We start from the raw sequence: 16,930 nt of genomic DNA, 5'->3' as shown, positions 1-16,930 counted from the left end.
ATGTAGATACAGTTCCATTGGGGATTACACACACGAATCCATCTAGTGGTGATGCTGTCTAACCCAATTTTTTCTACTTTATCTAGTAATAAGTTTTGGTCTACTTTATCAGATGCTTTACTGAAGTCCAAGTAAATTATATCGACAGTATTCCTTTGGTCCACTAATTTTGTTACTTTGACAAAGAATGCAATAAGACAAGTATGGCAAAATCTATTTTTGACAAACCTACGTTGCATTTTGGTTATTACTTTGTTTGCTTCTAAGTGTTTGCTGATTTGTTGCTTGATTATATTTTCCAGAATTTTCCCTGATATTGAGGTCAGGCTGATAGATCTGTAGTTTCCCGAATCTATTTTCCCCTCTTTTTTGAAGATGGGAACTACATCAGCTTTTATGCAGTCCTCTGGCAGTTCCCCGGGACTCCAGGATCTTTGAAAGATATAGTTCAGTGTTCTAAGATCTTGTCTGCCAGCTCCTTCAGAACCATGTACTTGCCTGATAGATTTCATGGATGGAAATGCTGTCAAGAGCATCTCACTGGTGCAGTAGGAGCTGCTCATAGATCACATCCAGTTCATTCGGGAAGACTGAGATTCCATGAAAATTTATGTCAGAAATATTGTCATAAATGTCATATGGATGAAAGGTCAGGCCTTTTGCCCCAATTAACCTTATTGACAGTCTCTACCATTCACATATTCCAAGAATAATATGAAGGTTAACTTGCTAAATATCCACAGGGTACTTCATAGTTTAGAAACCTCTAAAATCAGGCAGGGCAAAACATTACTAAACCTTATTAAACATATGAAATGTTGTTCCATAAAATAACAAACATCATCATCATCATCATCATCATCATCATCATCATCATAATTTATTAGATTTGTATGCCGCCCCTCTCCGAAGACTCGATTATGAAATTGATTGTGTCAGTATATTAAGCTTCAATAAATACATGTGGAGGAGTGTTTTGAGAAGTGGATTAATTGCCTCCACATTCACTGTTCAAAATGTTGAGGCACTGCATTTTATTAACTATCCCCATTTTGGAACTTCTTAATTATGTCAGGCTATGTGTAGGCAGTGTTGGCAGATCCATGGGGATTGTTACTAAAGCAAGCCATTATACCAAATACAATGGAAAGTATAAGGTGTGATGAAATAAAAATGTACAGCAAATAATTCTAATTTGTGAAATTTTAGGATAGGTTATCTGAACAAAATCAGCAGTACATGATACAAATACTATTTATGTGACATGCCAAAATAGCTATGTGAGACATTCATAAGAGATGAAATGAGATACCTGTCCTGTAAGCATGAAATTGCTGTATCCTCTGGGAAGCTTGGCATGGTTGTTCATCCAGCTATCTGAATGCACAGCCAATTCGATTTGTATCCCAATGGAAGTGTCATTTATGTCTGTTTATACATATGTGCAGCCAGTTGGAAAACCTTCAAAGCACTTATGCTAAACCCAAGTTATGGGGAAGATATAATTTTAATACTAAGAGGAGGCAATTTGAATTTGTAATGCCCTTTGTGAAGCACCTTTGAATGTGCCTTATGTGTTTAGATGAACCTATGAATAAAGCTAAACCCATTGGTGTTTCTACCCAATGAAAAATACTATAAAAATGGAGGAGGGCATGGCCAAACACCTTGGCAATACAGTAGTCCCTCACCTATCGCTGGTGTTACGTTCCAGACCCGGCCGCGATAGGTGAAATCCGCGATGGGGAATTTATCGACTGAAAGTACTTATTTAAGTATTTATATTGTAATTGTTTGGTAAGTTTTCATTGTTTTAAGTGTTTATACTCCCTTCCCACACAGGATTTATTTTAGATACAGTATTTAAATACAGTATTTACAATTTTAGATATATATTTTTTTTAAAAACCTGCCGATCGAGTTTGGCGGGCTGTTTAAATCTGCCGATCGACTTCCTCAGAAACCCGCGAACCAGCGAAGATCCGCGAATGATTTTTCTCATTAATATTTCTTGAAAACCTGCGATGAAGTGAAGCCGCAGTAGGTGAAGCGCGGTATAGCGAGGGACTACTGTACAGAGTTCTCAGCTCTTTCTATTGTTCTAGCTAAGAGTAAATGTTCTATTCACTTGACATGAACTGTATGTATGCTGTATGTTAACCATTTATTCATTATTACTAATTAGCAATCTTTGGGGTAAATCAATCATTGTAATTATGTACAGAAGAAAAACTTAAGACTTGGAAGCAATAATCCAAAACCCTCTCAACACAATAATAAGATTGTCAGGGGAAGCAGAAATTCATTGTTTTGAGAATCTGCTGATAAATATACTTTGGACTGCCATCCTTCCATGAAATGTATGGATGGTTTTATTCATGGCCAAAAAAAAGGTGAAGAATTTATTATAGAAATTGAGAATAATCTTGCTGGACCAAAAAAACAAAAACAACAAGCACAAAAAAAATCCCTGGCATGGGATTTATCTGAACTACTACAGTACTATGTTTTTTTCTTTAAAATAAAACATGGCCAGTTCTGAAAACTTTGGGAACTTTTATTGCCAATACATGTCTGATTTCCTGAGCAAAAAAAATGCTGAAACTGTAGAATACAAACCAACATCATACATACATTTACCATTTCTATGTCTACAGTTTGGTTTGAAATGAGGGAAGGATGGACGGACAGATGGATGGATGAAGAAGAGAGAGGGAGAAGGAGAGAGGAAGGGATTAAGCAAAGTCTGAGGTTTGAATATCTTGTAAGTTAATAGAATCTAGTGATGTCTTTTGGCTGGTAGATTTATTCTAGTAAAGAACCCCAACCAGTGCTATGCTCCTGGAATATCTGCTGAAGATTGGAGAACCACTTGTTGGGGTTCTCCCTTGGACAAAGTAATGTATATATCTTGGAACACTCTGAAAGATAAAACATAAAGAAAGTTAAGGTGCTGAAAGAATTACATAGAATCTTTCTTAATATTGTTACAGCACTTCCTTGCAACATACTGCAACATGAAAGTACTGCAATACTACAATTATAGATTGTATACTTTGCATTTAGTGCATAGGCAACACAATCACTGTCACTATCCCCATTGAAAATGATGCTTAAGTGTTCCCATTCTGTGCTGGAGAGAATGTATTTTGACATTTCTCACTGTAGGTTTCGACTAGTTTGACTAGTTTTCCCTATCATATATAAAGAGCTTAATGACTAGTTTTAGGCCAGTCCTGCACTTTTCACCATCTCTTGAGAAAGAATATTCTTAACCTTCATTTATGTTGTTACCTTGAAGTTATTTATAGCATATGATTATGCTTTCTCCCCCAACCATCAGCTTTTTCATTTATAGACTATAAATAGAAATCTCTTAATCCCCGTGCACATACTTTATCCCCCAGCCTTTCTAATGGATTCTGAAACTCTCTTCTATAATTTCAGTGATTTTGCTTAAAGGATAAATATTAAGGAACCTCATATGGAAATATACGTATTCAGAATTTATTTTTAAAAAACTTAATTTAAAATCTCCTTGTCCAAAAAAAATGCTATGTTACCCACTTTAGATAAATGAAACTATTATACAAGTATGTGTAATAGAATAGAAGGACTAGGGATGACATGATAACAATGTTCCAATATTTGAGGGGCTGCCACAAAAAAGAGAGTGTCAGCCCATTTTCCAAAGCACCACAAGGCAAAGCAAAAAACTATGGAAACTAATAAGGAGAGAAGCAACCTAGAACTAAGGAGAAACATCCTAACAGTGAGAACAAATAACAAGAGGAATGGCTTGCCTTCAGAAGATGTGGCTGAGATTGAACAGCCACTTGTCTGGTATAGTATAGGGTAGTGATGGCAAACCTATGGCACAGGTGCCACAGGTGTCACGTGGAGCCATATCTGTTGGCATGCGAGCCGTTTATCTATCTATCTATCTATCTATCTATCTATCTATCTATCTATCTATCTATCTATCTATCTATCTATCTATCTATTATTTAGATTTGTATGCCGCCCCTCTCCAGCTGGTTTTTGGCTCACACAGAGGCTTGGGAGGGTGTTTTTGGCTTCCAGAGAGCCTCTGGGGGGGTGGGGGGGCGTTTTTACCCTCCTCCTGGCTCCAGGGAAGCCTTTGGAGCCTGGGGAGGGTGAAACACCAGTCTATTGGGCCCACCAGAAGTGGTGAAAAAGGCCGTTTTCGGCTTCCTGGGGACAGCATCGTCCACAGCCACTGAATTATGTGTGTGGGCACTCACGCATGCACGATGGCGTGCACACACACTCTTTCACTCTTTTCAAGGAAAAAAAGGTTCACTGGTATACGGTTTCTTGCTTGAGCAAAAAATTGGACTAGAAGATTTCCAATGTTCCTTCTATAACTTTGTTTTTCTCTTATATTTATATTGTTTGGAAATAAAAATGATTACAATTGAAGTATTTATTGTATATGATGTAATAGGACTGACCTTAAATATTGGGTTTGTAGATAATTGTAGATAATAAAGAAACTATCAGACATTTAAACAAACCCATTCACATAAAATATCTAAATGATTACTGTAGTTACTTTAAAATACAACAAGAAGAAATCATATTTTCATATATTTTAAGTTACTGATAGAGAGAATATTTGTAGCTCATGGCCAAAATGCAGGGTCTTTAGTGCTCTCTGAGCTTGATAGTTCTCTTGCAGATACTTCATTACCCAAACTAGATGTTATCTAAGTTGAGTAACAAAAGGGCTGAAGGGAAACAAACTCAGAGAATACCAAGTACCTCTCAATTTAATTTAGCTCTAGATTTTAAAAGGTATGACAATAAACAGTTGCAAACAGGAGTGGGATGATGGGGGTTCGCAATAATTCAGGAGAAACCTCTAGCAAAAGATTTTGAGCAGTTTGGAGAACCCCCAAATCCCATTTCTGGCTGGCTTTTGGTTAGAACTAGAACTACTAGAACTATTTTTCCTACTATATATATATAAGGAGCTGTGATGTTCCTTCAATATACCAGGGTGATTCGACACAAAAATATGTAACCCTTCCTTGGTACAGAGCTGACTCTCTCTCTCTCTCTCTCTCTCTCTGTATATATATATATATGTGTGTGTGTAGATTGTTCTGAGTTCGGGTTTTGCCCCATGTAATATTTTGCATGTCTATGCGACGTTTCGGTGAAATCACATTCACCATCATCAGGCTGAAGTTGTAAGCTTCGTGCTGCTGTAAATATAGTTTGTTTGCAATTGCCATTTGTTCCTTATAAATAGTGGTGGGGGTGGAGATTTGGTTTGAATGTAGCAAATAGATTGGGTGGCTATGTTTTAATGATTTGATTGGTTGGTGGAATCACATTTAGTTGAAGGATTGACATGGTGATGATTATGATATGGTTTTTTTTGTTTAGGGCTGGTTTCCAAATTTCTGGCAGGCGGGACGTGTCATCACGTTTATTCATACAGAGGGGGTGTTTTTCTATCTCTATGGCTTCCATGATTATTCTTTTATATACATGTTCTGTTTTGGAGAGTAATTTAGTTTTTTTGAAGTCAATTTCATGTCCTGTTTTTTTAATGTGCTGGAAAAGGGAGGAAGTTTTTTCTTCTTTTTTGACTACATTTTTATGTTCTGCAATGCGTGCGTTTATTCTTTGATTAGTTTGTCCAATGTATGTGGCTGCACATGTTTTGCATGGTATTTCATAGATTCCTTGGTTTTCGAGTTGGATTTTGTCTTTTGTTTGCCGACCATGCTCAAACTGCTGATAGGTATCATAGCTGACAGAATTCAGGACTACCTAGAAGAAAATGACATCATGCCTGTGCAGCAAAAGGGCAATAAAAGACAAAGGAGCGGTACGAAAGACCAGCTCCTAATTGATAAAATGATTTCGGAGAACTATAAGACCAGGAAAGCAAACCTATACATGACCTGGATTGACTACAAGAAAGCCTTTGACTCATTGCCACACAGCTGGATCATAAAATGCCTGGAAGTCATTGGAGTCAATGAAAACATCAGGAAATTCATAGAAAAGGTGATGAAATATTGGAAGACTAAGCTTTTTGTTGGGAATGAAAGCTATGGACTGATCAACATCAGAAGGGGCATCTTCCAGGGGGACTCTTTGTTCCCATTGCTATTCATCATCGCTATAATCCCGCTGTCATTCATCCTACATAAAACAAACCTAGACTACCAAACTGCTAGAAATTCACCAAAAATTTCACACCTGCTTTTTATGGATGACCTGAAGTTGTACGGAAAATCAGAAACTGAGATACAGTCACTAACCAACATTGTGCGAATCTTTAGCAATGACATCAGCATGGAGTTTGGCCTGGATAAATGTGCCACAGTGACACTGAAAAAGGGGGAAATCACTGAAAGTGAGGGCATTGAAATGCCAAATGATCAAACCATCAAGTGCCACCAGCCAGAAGCCTACAGATACTTGGGCATCTTGCAACTGAATAATATCAAGCATGGTCATGTGAAAACTTTGATCAGCAAAGAGGACATCCAGAGGACCAGAAAAATTTTGAAGAACAAACAGAATGGTGGCAACACTATCAAGGCTATAAACACTTGGGCCATACCTGTCATTAGATACACAGCTGGCATAGAGAACTGGACTCAAGCAGAGCTGGACAACTTGGACAGGAAAACCAGAAAATTAATGATGATCAATAATAATGATAATGATAATAATAATAGTAATAATAATAATAATAATAATAATAATAATAATAATAATAATATATTAGATTTGTATGCCGCCCCTCTCCAAAGACTCCCCTGCAGTGACATTGACAGACTGTATTTACCAAGGAAAATAGGTGGCAAAGGACTTTTGCAAGTGAAGCAGACAGTGGAAGAAGAGAAGCATGCATTAGCTGACTATGTGAAGGAGAGCAAAGAGTCAGCGTTGATGGAGGTCAACAATAGGAAGCTTCTCAATGTGAAGCAAACTAAGGACCAGTACAGAAAAACTGTAACTCAATGTCGTATGGACAGTTGACAGAACAAAGCATTGCATGGCCAGTTCTTGGAGAAGATTGAAGGCAAAGTGGATAAAGAAAAGACCTGGTCATGGTTTACAAGTGGAACTCTCAAAAAGGAGACAGAAGGACTAATACTGGCGGCACAAGAACAGGCCATTAGAACAAATGCTGTCAAAGCCAGAATTGAAAAATCAACAGACGATCTAAAGTGCAGACTCTGTAAAGAAACAGATGAAACAATTGATCACATACTCAGCTGCTGCAAAAAGATCGCACAGACTGACTACAAGCATAGACACGATGCTGTGGCACAGATGATCCACTGGAACTTGTGCCAGAACTACCATCTACCAGTGGCAAAGAACTAGTGGGATCATAAGCCCAAAAAAGTGGTCGAAAATGAGCAAGCAAAACTACTGTGGGACTTCAGACTGACCGAATTCTGAAGCATAACACACCAGACATCCTGATTGTGGAGAAAAAGAAAGCATGGGTCATCGACATCTCAATCCCAGGAGACAGCAGAATTGAGGAGAAGCAGCTAGAGAAATTAGTGAAATATGAAGATCTAAAAATCGAGCTGCAACGACTCTGGCATAAGCCAGTGAAAGTGGTCCCAGTGGTACTTGGCACGCTGGGCGCAGTGCCAAAGGATCTCAGCAGGCATTTGAAAACCATCAGAATTGACAAAATCTCCATCTGTCAATTGCAAAAGGCCGCTTTATGGGATCGGCAAACATAATTCGCCGCTACATCACGCAATCCTAGGTGCTTGGGAAGCACCCGACTGGTGATGAAATACAAAATCCAGCATAGTGATCTTGTTTGCTGTGTTGTATTGACATAATAATAATAATAATAATAATAATAATAATAATAATAATAATAATAATAATAAAAAATTGGGAAGGTTCAAGGTGGCTTATATTATAAATTCAATAAAAACTAGCAAGAAGAATATCATAAGTACAAAAATGAAATAAAATGATAGGGAATTATCCAAGTACTTTTTGGATTGCTCAGGTTATCATCATTATCAAATATATCTCTAATGATTTGTTTCATTTTGATCTTCTTCTTTCTGCCAATTAGAGAGAGAACTATACCAACAGTTAGTACTTTTTAATAGAAAGTGGAGATAAAAAGCTGTCATATTTGCAACTAACACAGTATCATTCTCTGTCTACCAGCAGTTATCATGTTATTTTGGCAGCAGGAAGGAATCTGTGGTTTTTCTTGACTTATTCTTCTTAATTTAAACTACCAGAAATAACTCAAAAATGACAGAATGCTCAGTCTATAAATAATCATTCCGGTGTAGAGTTATATTAGGAGGTAACTCAGATGGTATGATAACGCCTAACTGACTAATCTTAGACCTGTAACACCATAAGATAAAAATAAACTACACCAAGAATAACTGACCAAGAGGAGCCAGCCTGCTCCACAGAAAATGCTTTAGATTAGTATCTAACAGAACAATTTATATTATTAATCCATCTAAACTTTTCTTCTAGAAAAATAGAATAAAGTGATATAATTGGTCAATATAGATCAATATAGAAAAACTATGAAATAGTTTGCACTCATCTAAATAACTAAGTGATGGCTACTAGTCAACATGACAATTATATTTATCTGTTAATAAAACTTCCTAAATTTCATGCTGACTATGTAAGAGGAAAGATTTCTTGTTTTTTGTTTCTTTATCTAATCCAGGAAAAAATGGAGTATTTAGCTTTTAGGCATACCCATCACATATGATAATATGATCCCAGTGTCGGGTGCCATCTATAAAATTCACTCACTTACAATTTGCAATTATATTTATCATTTTATCTACTCTTAACTTAATACTAATACATACCTAATATTATTACAATCCTCTTCTTAATTTAACTTTGTCAAAACATTGTTTTGATTTAATTCTTCTCCTTTTTGTTCTCATTTTTCATATTTATTCTTTAACCCAGTGGTTCTCAACATATGGTCAGCGGGGGCTGAATGACCGTTTCACAGGTGTCGCCTAAAGCTTCTATTCTGGCGCCTTAGAACATATTTTTACAATCTGACCAATCAGTAGGAGTGTCCCTCTGACCTTCCTGCCAATCAGCTTAAAGCTCTGCTGGGTGAATTGGTGCTAGACTTATGGTTAGGGATCACCACAACATGAGGAACTGTATTAAGGGTTTGCGGCATTAGAAAGGTTCAGAACTACTGCCTAACCATTGATAAAACAATTCCCATATATTATAGTAATCAGTTTGTTCCTTCTCTTTAATTTTGAGTGTTAACCTATTCATTTCTGCACATTCTAATATTTTCCTAATCACATTTTCATCTGTAGGGATATCTTCATTTTTTCAAATTTGTGCAAATACAATCCTAGCTGCAGTTATTATGTGAATTATCAAGTATACATTATTTTTAAGGTTTTTTTATTATTACGTTTCTGGTAAAAGTCTCAACAAAAGTAATTAAGGTTCCAACCATGTACATCTTTTCATACAATATTTTTTAGCTTTTAGGCATACCCATCACATATGATAATATGATCCCAGTGTCGGGTGCCATCTATATAACATCTTATACAAATTCTATTTATATGCAGTCAACATTGCTAATTTATAGTTTCTATCCCATAATTGTTGCCATTTTTCTAACTCTATCGTATAACCAAAATATTTGACCATGCTAGTTTTCTTTACTTGTTCTTCTTCTAGTTTAATATGCAGTAAATAACTATACATTTTTTTATCACCCACATATCTGTTCCTGTTAATATCTTACTTAATTCTGTCAATCATTCCAATAATGGAGCAAGATCTTGCGGAAAGAAGTTAAGCTTTAGTCAGAGATTTAAGGATGCTATACTGATTCTTGCTTCGACTTTTTTGTTTCTGTCTCCAGATGCAGAAGTACATTTGAGACATAACACAGCATCTGGGGAACTGATCTAATGAATTCTAAAATTTCTGCGAATAGAGAAAATATCGCAAGAGGAAAATTTAGATAAATTTGAAAAAAGAAAAAACATATGTTCTGTATGATCCAAAGTTTAAAAGAAAAACTTTTCATTTGTGTGTTACATGTGTAAAAAACCAATTTATAATGAATGCTATAAAAGACTCTGCAAACATTGCAGTAACTAACTAAACAATTATTTATTATTTATAATATATTTGTTTCTCAATTTTTAAAATTTGTTAATTTGATCAATAAATGAAAATTTTAACTATACAAAATAAATTTAACAACACATCCCACCCATTATGTTCATAGATTAAGAAAATTGTATGAACAGTCGTGCTCATGTCTGTAACAGCATAGTCAAAATAATTAATTTTTTTATTATATTTATTACTTCAGCCTGATGATGGTGAATGTGATTTCACCGAAACGTCGCATAGACATGCAAAATATTACACAGGGCAAAACCCGAACTCAGAACAATCTACATACATATACCCGTGAAAATTTACGAAAACAAATATATATATATATATATATATATATATATATATATATATATATATATATATATATATATATATATGAATTACAAATCCATTAAATTATTTACTATAAACATGACATCAGTGATACTAATGGAATTAAAGAGTTTAAAATTTCCTGCTTGAGCAAGTGGTTAGACTTGATGACATGCAAGGTCCCTTTCAACTCTAATAAAATAAACAAATAAAAGTTCTAAATAATATCTCATGTACTACTCTTTTGCTAAACCATTGCCTTTCCAGGATCTCTACTATAGATATTTTTATTTTACTTGAATTCCTTTCTGTGACCCATCAGCTAACTTTTCATCATTATTTTATTCAATTGGTTGTTATTGATTAATCACTACTAATGTTTTGAAAAAGGAAAAATCAGTTGATTCCTAAGATATATAAATGGCAGCTTAAAATTTTAAATTTATTATAGCTTTATATGTCCCCAAAGTGTCTTTTCATAAAGGCAATTGGACTTTCTTGATTTTGTCCTTTGAAAATGTTTCATCCCTCATTCAAGAAGCTTTTTCAAAATTTAAGTTGTCATTTTTTAAAAAGACCTTTTGAATAACCGTGACCTGGATGATCAAGAATCTCCATAGTGATATACCTGTACAGATTATATCTTTTGATACTTTAATTATTAAGGTTGGATATGTTTAACTATTCAGATGGAATATCATCAGATACTGCTGGCCATATCTTTTGAGTTTAAAAAAATCACACCTGTCAAAAATCTTATTTCTGAACATCTATACAGGAACTGTATAGAAGCAAAGGCTTACATTACAGTTATTATTTATTATTATTATTTATTAGATTTGTATGCCACTCCGAGTCTCCGGAGAGGGGCTGCATACAAATCTAATAAATAATAATAATAAATAATAATAAATAATAACTATAATGTAAGCCTTTGCTTCTAATCAGAAATTTGACCCACTGAATTCAATATGATCACTCCGATAGTCTATGGCTATATATAGTAGATTAACAGAATACGAAATTCTCCATAGTAGTTTAATACAGATAGCCACATGACCACAGAAAATGTCTTCACATAACGCTAACTCTCTTGGCCTAGAAAAAGAAATAAGCACTCTGCACTGGAGTAAGACATGACTGGATATGAAAATCTTTATTTTTATATATTGTTATTTTTAGAGTTAATTACTATTTGCAATTTTTTCAAAGCTTTTAAAGAGTAAAGCTCAGATGTACATTTAATGTTCCTCAGTAGTAATATAGTTTTTTTTAAATACACATTACTTTCTCCTTTCCCAAAATAATTCTAGGCTGCGTTAACAGAGGGAGAGAAGCAAGCAAGGTCACGTAAAGTGTTAATACCACTTTATAATGCATTGGTAAGGCCACACTTGGAATATTGCATTCAGTTTTGGTCACCAAGATGTAAAAAGGATGTTGAGATTGTAGAAAGAGTGCAGGGAAGAGCAACAAAGATGTTTAGGGAACTGGAGGCTAAAACATATGAAGAACGGTTGCAGGAAATGGGTATGTCTATTATTATTGTTGTTGTTGTTGTTGTTGTTGTTGTTGTTGTTGTTATTATTATTATTATTATTATTATTATTATTATTATTATTATTAATTAGATTTGTATGCCGCCCCTCTCCGGAGAGTCAGAGTGGCTCACAACAACAAAACAGTACAAATCCAATGATTAAAACAATTTTAAACCCTTAATATAAAAACAGACATCTCATACGAACCATACATAAAATGGAATGAAATTTAATGTTTAATGTTTAGTTTAATGAAAAGAAAGACTACAGGAGACATGATAGCAGTGTTCCAATAGCTCAGGGGTTGCCACAAAGAAGAGGGAGACAAACTATTCTCTAAAGCAGGGGTCTCCACACTTGGCAACTTTAAGACTTGCTGGCTGGAGAATTGTGGGAGTTGAAGTCCACAAGTCTTAAAGTTGCCAAGTGTGGAGACCTCTGCTCTAAAGCATCTGAGGGTAGAACAAGAAGCAATGAGTGGAAACTAAGGAAGGAGAGAAGTGACTTAGAACTAGGGAGGACAACAATTAATCAATGGAACAACTTACATCCAGAATGTGAATGCTCCAACACCGGAAGTTTTTAAGGAGATGTGCCTAAGCAGAGGGTTGGACTAGATTTCCAAGGTCTCTTCCAATTCTGTTATTATTATAATTATTGTGGGACCAGACTAACTTGAATATTTTTCACATACCCAGAGATCAAAGGCCCTAAAAATGTATAGCAAGTGGAAAACACGACTTTTTTTTAGTATGGAGAACATTAGAAAACGTCAACTGGCATTATTTACCTACTGTTATTTTAATGAAGTTTCCCTTTTTTTAAGAAAGTGTAAAATTAAATCATTCTGAAAAACAAAATTAAAAAGGAAGAGAATCAAACATTCACAATTTCTAAGAAATCTTGTTTCCTATTATTCTATTTTAATTATTCTATACAGGTATAATCCCATATGTTTTACCATAAAAACCAGAAAAAGTAACAGAATAACAAATTTATTTATTTATTCATTCATTCATTCATTCATTCATTCATTCATTCATTCATTCATTCATTCATTCATTCAATTGGATTTGTATGCCACTCCCCTCCGAGAACTCGGGGCAAGTCACAAGATATACAAGAACAATTAAAAAAACAATTAAATTAATATATATAAAAAAGCAATCCTTAAAATTCTGGTTTTAAAAAACTTCCATTAACATTCACTCAACAATCATACTAAAAAAACATTTGTTGTCCATGGGGAAGATCTATCAGCCCCAGATCTGGCGACAAAGATAAGTTTTTAGGCTTTTTCAGAAGGCAAGGAGGGTGGGTACAGTGCGAATATCTGGGGGAGCTGATTCCAGAGGGCCGGGGCCCCCACAGAGAAGGCTTTTCCCCTGGGTCCCGCCAGCTGACATTGTTTGGTCAATGGGACCCTAAAGAGACCAATTCTGTGGGACCTCATTGGTCACTGGGATTCGTGCGGCGGAAGGCGGTCTCGGAGATAGTCTCATCCTATGCCATGTAGGGCTTTATAGGTCATAACCAACACTTTTAATTGTGTTTGGAAACAGATTGGCAGCCAATGAGGCCGTGGAGTGATGACGAGATATGGGCATGTCTTGGGAGGCCCAAAACCATTTGTGCGACTGCATTTTGGACAATCTGAAGTTTCCGAACACTCTTGAAAGGTAGCCCCATGTAGAGAGCATTGCAGTAGTCAAACCTCAAGGTGTCACTCATTTTAAATTCTGTGAAGTACTAGAAATCTAAATAACATAGTAGGCAAGCTGTCAATCAATTTTTTAAATATCAAAAATCTTTATAAATTATAATAGAAACATAGAAACATAGAAGTCTGACGGCAGAAAAAGACCTCATGGTCCATCTAGTCTGCCCTTATACTATTTTCTGTATTTTATCTTAGGATGGATATATGTTTATCCCAGGCATGTTTAAATTCAGTTACTGTGGATTTATCTACCACGTCTGCTGGAAGTTTGTTCCAAGGATCTACTACTCTTTCAGTAAAATAATATATTTCTCATGTTGCTTTTGATCTTTCCCCCAACTAACTTCAGATTGTGTCCCCTTGTCCTTGTGTTCACTTTCCTATTAAAAACACTTCCCTCCTGGACCTTATTTAACCCTTTAATATATTTAAATGTTTCGATCATGTCCCCCCTTTTCCGTCTGTCCTCCAGACTATACAGATTGAGTTCATTAAGTCTTTCCTGATACGTTTTATGCTTAAGACCTTCCACCATTCTTGTAGCCCGTCTTTGGACCCGTTCAATTTTGTCAATATCTTTTTGTAGGTGAGGTCTCCAGAACTGAACACAGTATTCCAAATGTGGTCTCACCAGCATTCTATATAGCGGGATCATAATCTCCCTCTTCCTGCTTGTTATACCTCTAGCTATGTAGCCAAGCATCCTACTTGCTTTCCCTACCGCCTGACTGCACTGTTCACCCATTTTGAGACTGTCAGAAATCACTACTCCTACTCTGCTCAGAATACTCGCCGTTAACAATAACTCTCTGATGTCTATGCTTCAGCCAGCTGCAAATCCATTGAACTATCCAGGGATTAAGTCCAATCTTCACTAATTTATCTATCAGCTCTTTATGTGGAACCGTATCAAAGGCTTTGCTGAAGTCCAGGTAGGCAATATCCATGGCACCACCTTCATCCAACACCTTTGTGACATAGTCAAAGAAATCAATTAGATTAGTCTGACATGATTTGCCTTCAGTAAAGCCATGCTGATTTGGGTCCAATAAGTTATTGTTTTTTAGGTGCTGATTTATCCTCTTTTTGAGTAGAGTCTCCATCATTTTTATTATAATAATAATAATAATAATTAATAATAATAATAATTTATTAGATTTGTAGGCACCCCTCTCCGAAGACTCGGGGCGGCTCACAACAATAATAAAAACAATGTTACAGTGGAACAAATCTAATATGAAAAGAGAAAAAACATATAAAACCCCATCATTTAAAATGAAACAACACATACATACCAAACATATAAAAGCCTGGGGGAGGTGTCTCAGTTCCCCCATGCCTGGCGATATAGGTGGGTCTTGAGTAATTTATGAAAGACAAGGAGGGTGGGGGCAGTTCTAATCTTCGGGGGGAGTTGATTCCAGAGGGCCGGGGCCGCCACAGAGAAGGCTCTTCCCAGCATTGTTTAGTCGACGGGACCCAGAGAAGGCCAACTCTGTGGGACCTTATCGGTCGCTGGGATTTGTGCAGGCAGTTCCGGAGGTACTCTGGTCCAATGCCATGTAGGGCTTTAAAGGTCATAACCAACACTTTGAATTGTGACCAGAAACTGATCGGCAGCCAGTACAGGCCACGGAGTGTTGTAGAAACGTGGGCAAATCTGAAAAGCCCCACGATGGCTCTCGCGGCCGCATTCTGCACGATCTGAAGTTTCCGAACACTTTTCAAAGGTAGCCCCATGTAGAGAGCATTGCAGTAATCGAACCTCGATGTGATGATTAATTGCACATCTGAACAAATATTTCAAATGAAGAAGGTGGAGAGAATTTAAAATAAACAAACTAGAGAAATTACGATTAAAATAATCCCATTACTATTTTGGAAATGCTACAAACTCCGCATTTATTGTACTTAAGAGCATTTGCTTATTTGATTTAAATGACTGGCAAACATATAAAATAATTCATCCAAGATCACATCACCTTGATGATTTTTACAAAATAACTAAGCAGAATATAAATTGAAGAAGCCATAAAAGTTGGTCAGGAAGGATGGAGAATTGGAGCTTTAACCATTTGGTAATTGCATCTTTAAAACACCTGTTTTAAAACACAGTGATTCATTGCCACCTAATTTTCACATTCAATTTTCTCAAATATGTTTCAAGTACGGTACTAGAAATGAACTCAAAAGTAGTAAAAATCAAGGCACTTAAGAATAATCTTTGAAGATATCACTATAGAATACAAAAAAAACCATATTAGTAGAAATCATACAATTTTTTTCAGCAACATTACAATGGAACATGCATCCAGGACATCAATAACTTGCACCTTCTGAATTGGTATTGCTGTCTATTGGTAAAATCAACTCTAAAAAAGGTTTTACCACAATCTCTAATTGAAACAAGGACATAATCTTTAGCAAAACAAAAATTTAAATTTACAGCTAAGAACTGAAGAACTGCTACCTTAAATACTCATTGATTTGGATAGTTAGGTGTGTTTGGAGCATCTCAGCCTGTAGGGCTGTATTTCAAGCAGACAGCTTCAAGGAACCTGCTACAGGTTACTGTTATAACCTGTAATGGTTTCCCAAACCACCAACAACAACAACAACAACAATAGGAAAAAAACCCTGTCCCCCAATCCAACCCCCAAGAATCATTCCCAAAATGATAGGACATTTAACTCACAAAATATTAGAACAAAATAAGAAACTGAACATAAAAAATGACAACCCTTTCTCAGCAACGTTGTTAACGTTCAATGTCTATATTTTATAAATTACTCTGAATCTCCTACCTGAGTTGATCATGCTGTGCATTCTTTGCTGAGCCAAGAGCTGATCACGTCTTGAAACTCCATCTGAGGAAAAACAATTCACTCTCATAAATTGTCTGCAGCATATTCCAATCAGTCTGCAGTGCAGCTACATGAAAGATTCATCACCAATCGTTCAGGGATGTTGGAAACAAACCTTTCTGAGGGATTTAAACAATATTCATAGTATAACTTGCCAAAATGAATATATATGAACTACTTTTATACAGACAGAATTCTAGTTATCAATCTAGTAACTGATTACAATGAATTCCAGTTCTAAGACAATTCATTTTGTTACAGAAGAATAAACTTTTTTTCTGTATGCATATATTTATATGTAT

The 16,930-nt window shown here is 35.7% G+C and overlaps 1 protein-coding gene across 1 annotated transcript in view; it reads right to left on the bottom strand.

The window, feature by feature from the left end:
• The window catches only part of HDAC9 (histone deacetylase 9), a 277,705-nt gene that overhangs the window by 90,208 nt on the left and 170,567 nt on the right, over positions 1-16,930 (bottom strand). Inside the window, exon 5 of the mRNA XM_070726525.1 lies at positions 16,569-16,631. Coding sequence (XP_070582626.1) covers positions 16,569-16,631 — 63 coding nt within the window. The remainder of the gene's footprint in view (positions 1-16,568; positions 16,632-16,930) is intronic.

This window comes from Erythrolamprus reginae, chromosome Z, assembly GCF_031021105.1.
Source record: "Erythrolamprus reginae isolate rEryReg1 chromosome Z, rEryReg1.hap1, whole genome shotgun sequence".
In the NCBI taxonomy this organism is placed as follows: domain Eukaryota; kingdom Metazoa; phylum Chordata; class Lepidosauria; order Squamata; family Dipsadidae; genus Erythrolamprus; species Erythrolamprus reginae.
This window is presented reverse-complemented; position numbering and strand designations above follow the sequence as displayed.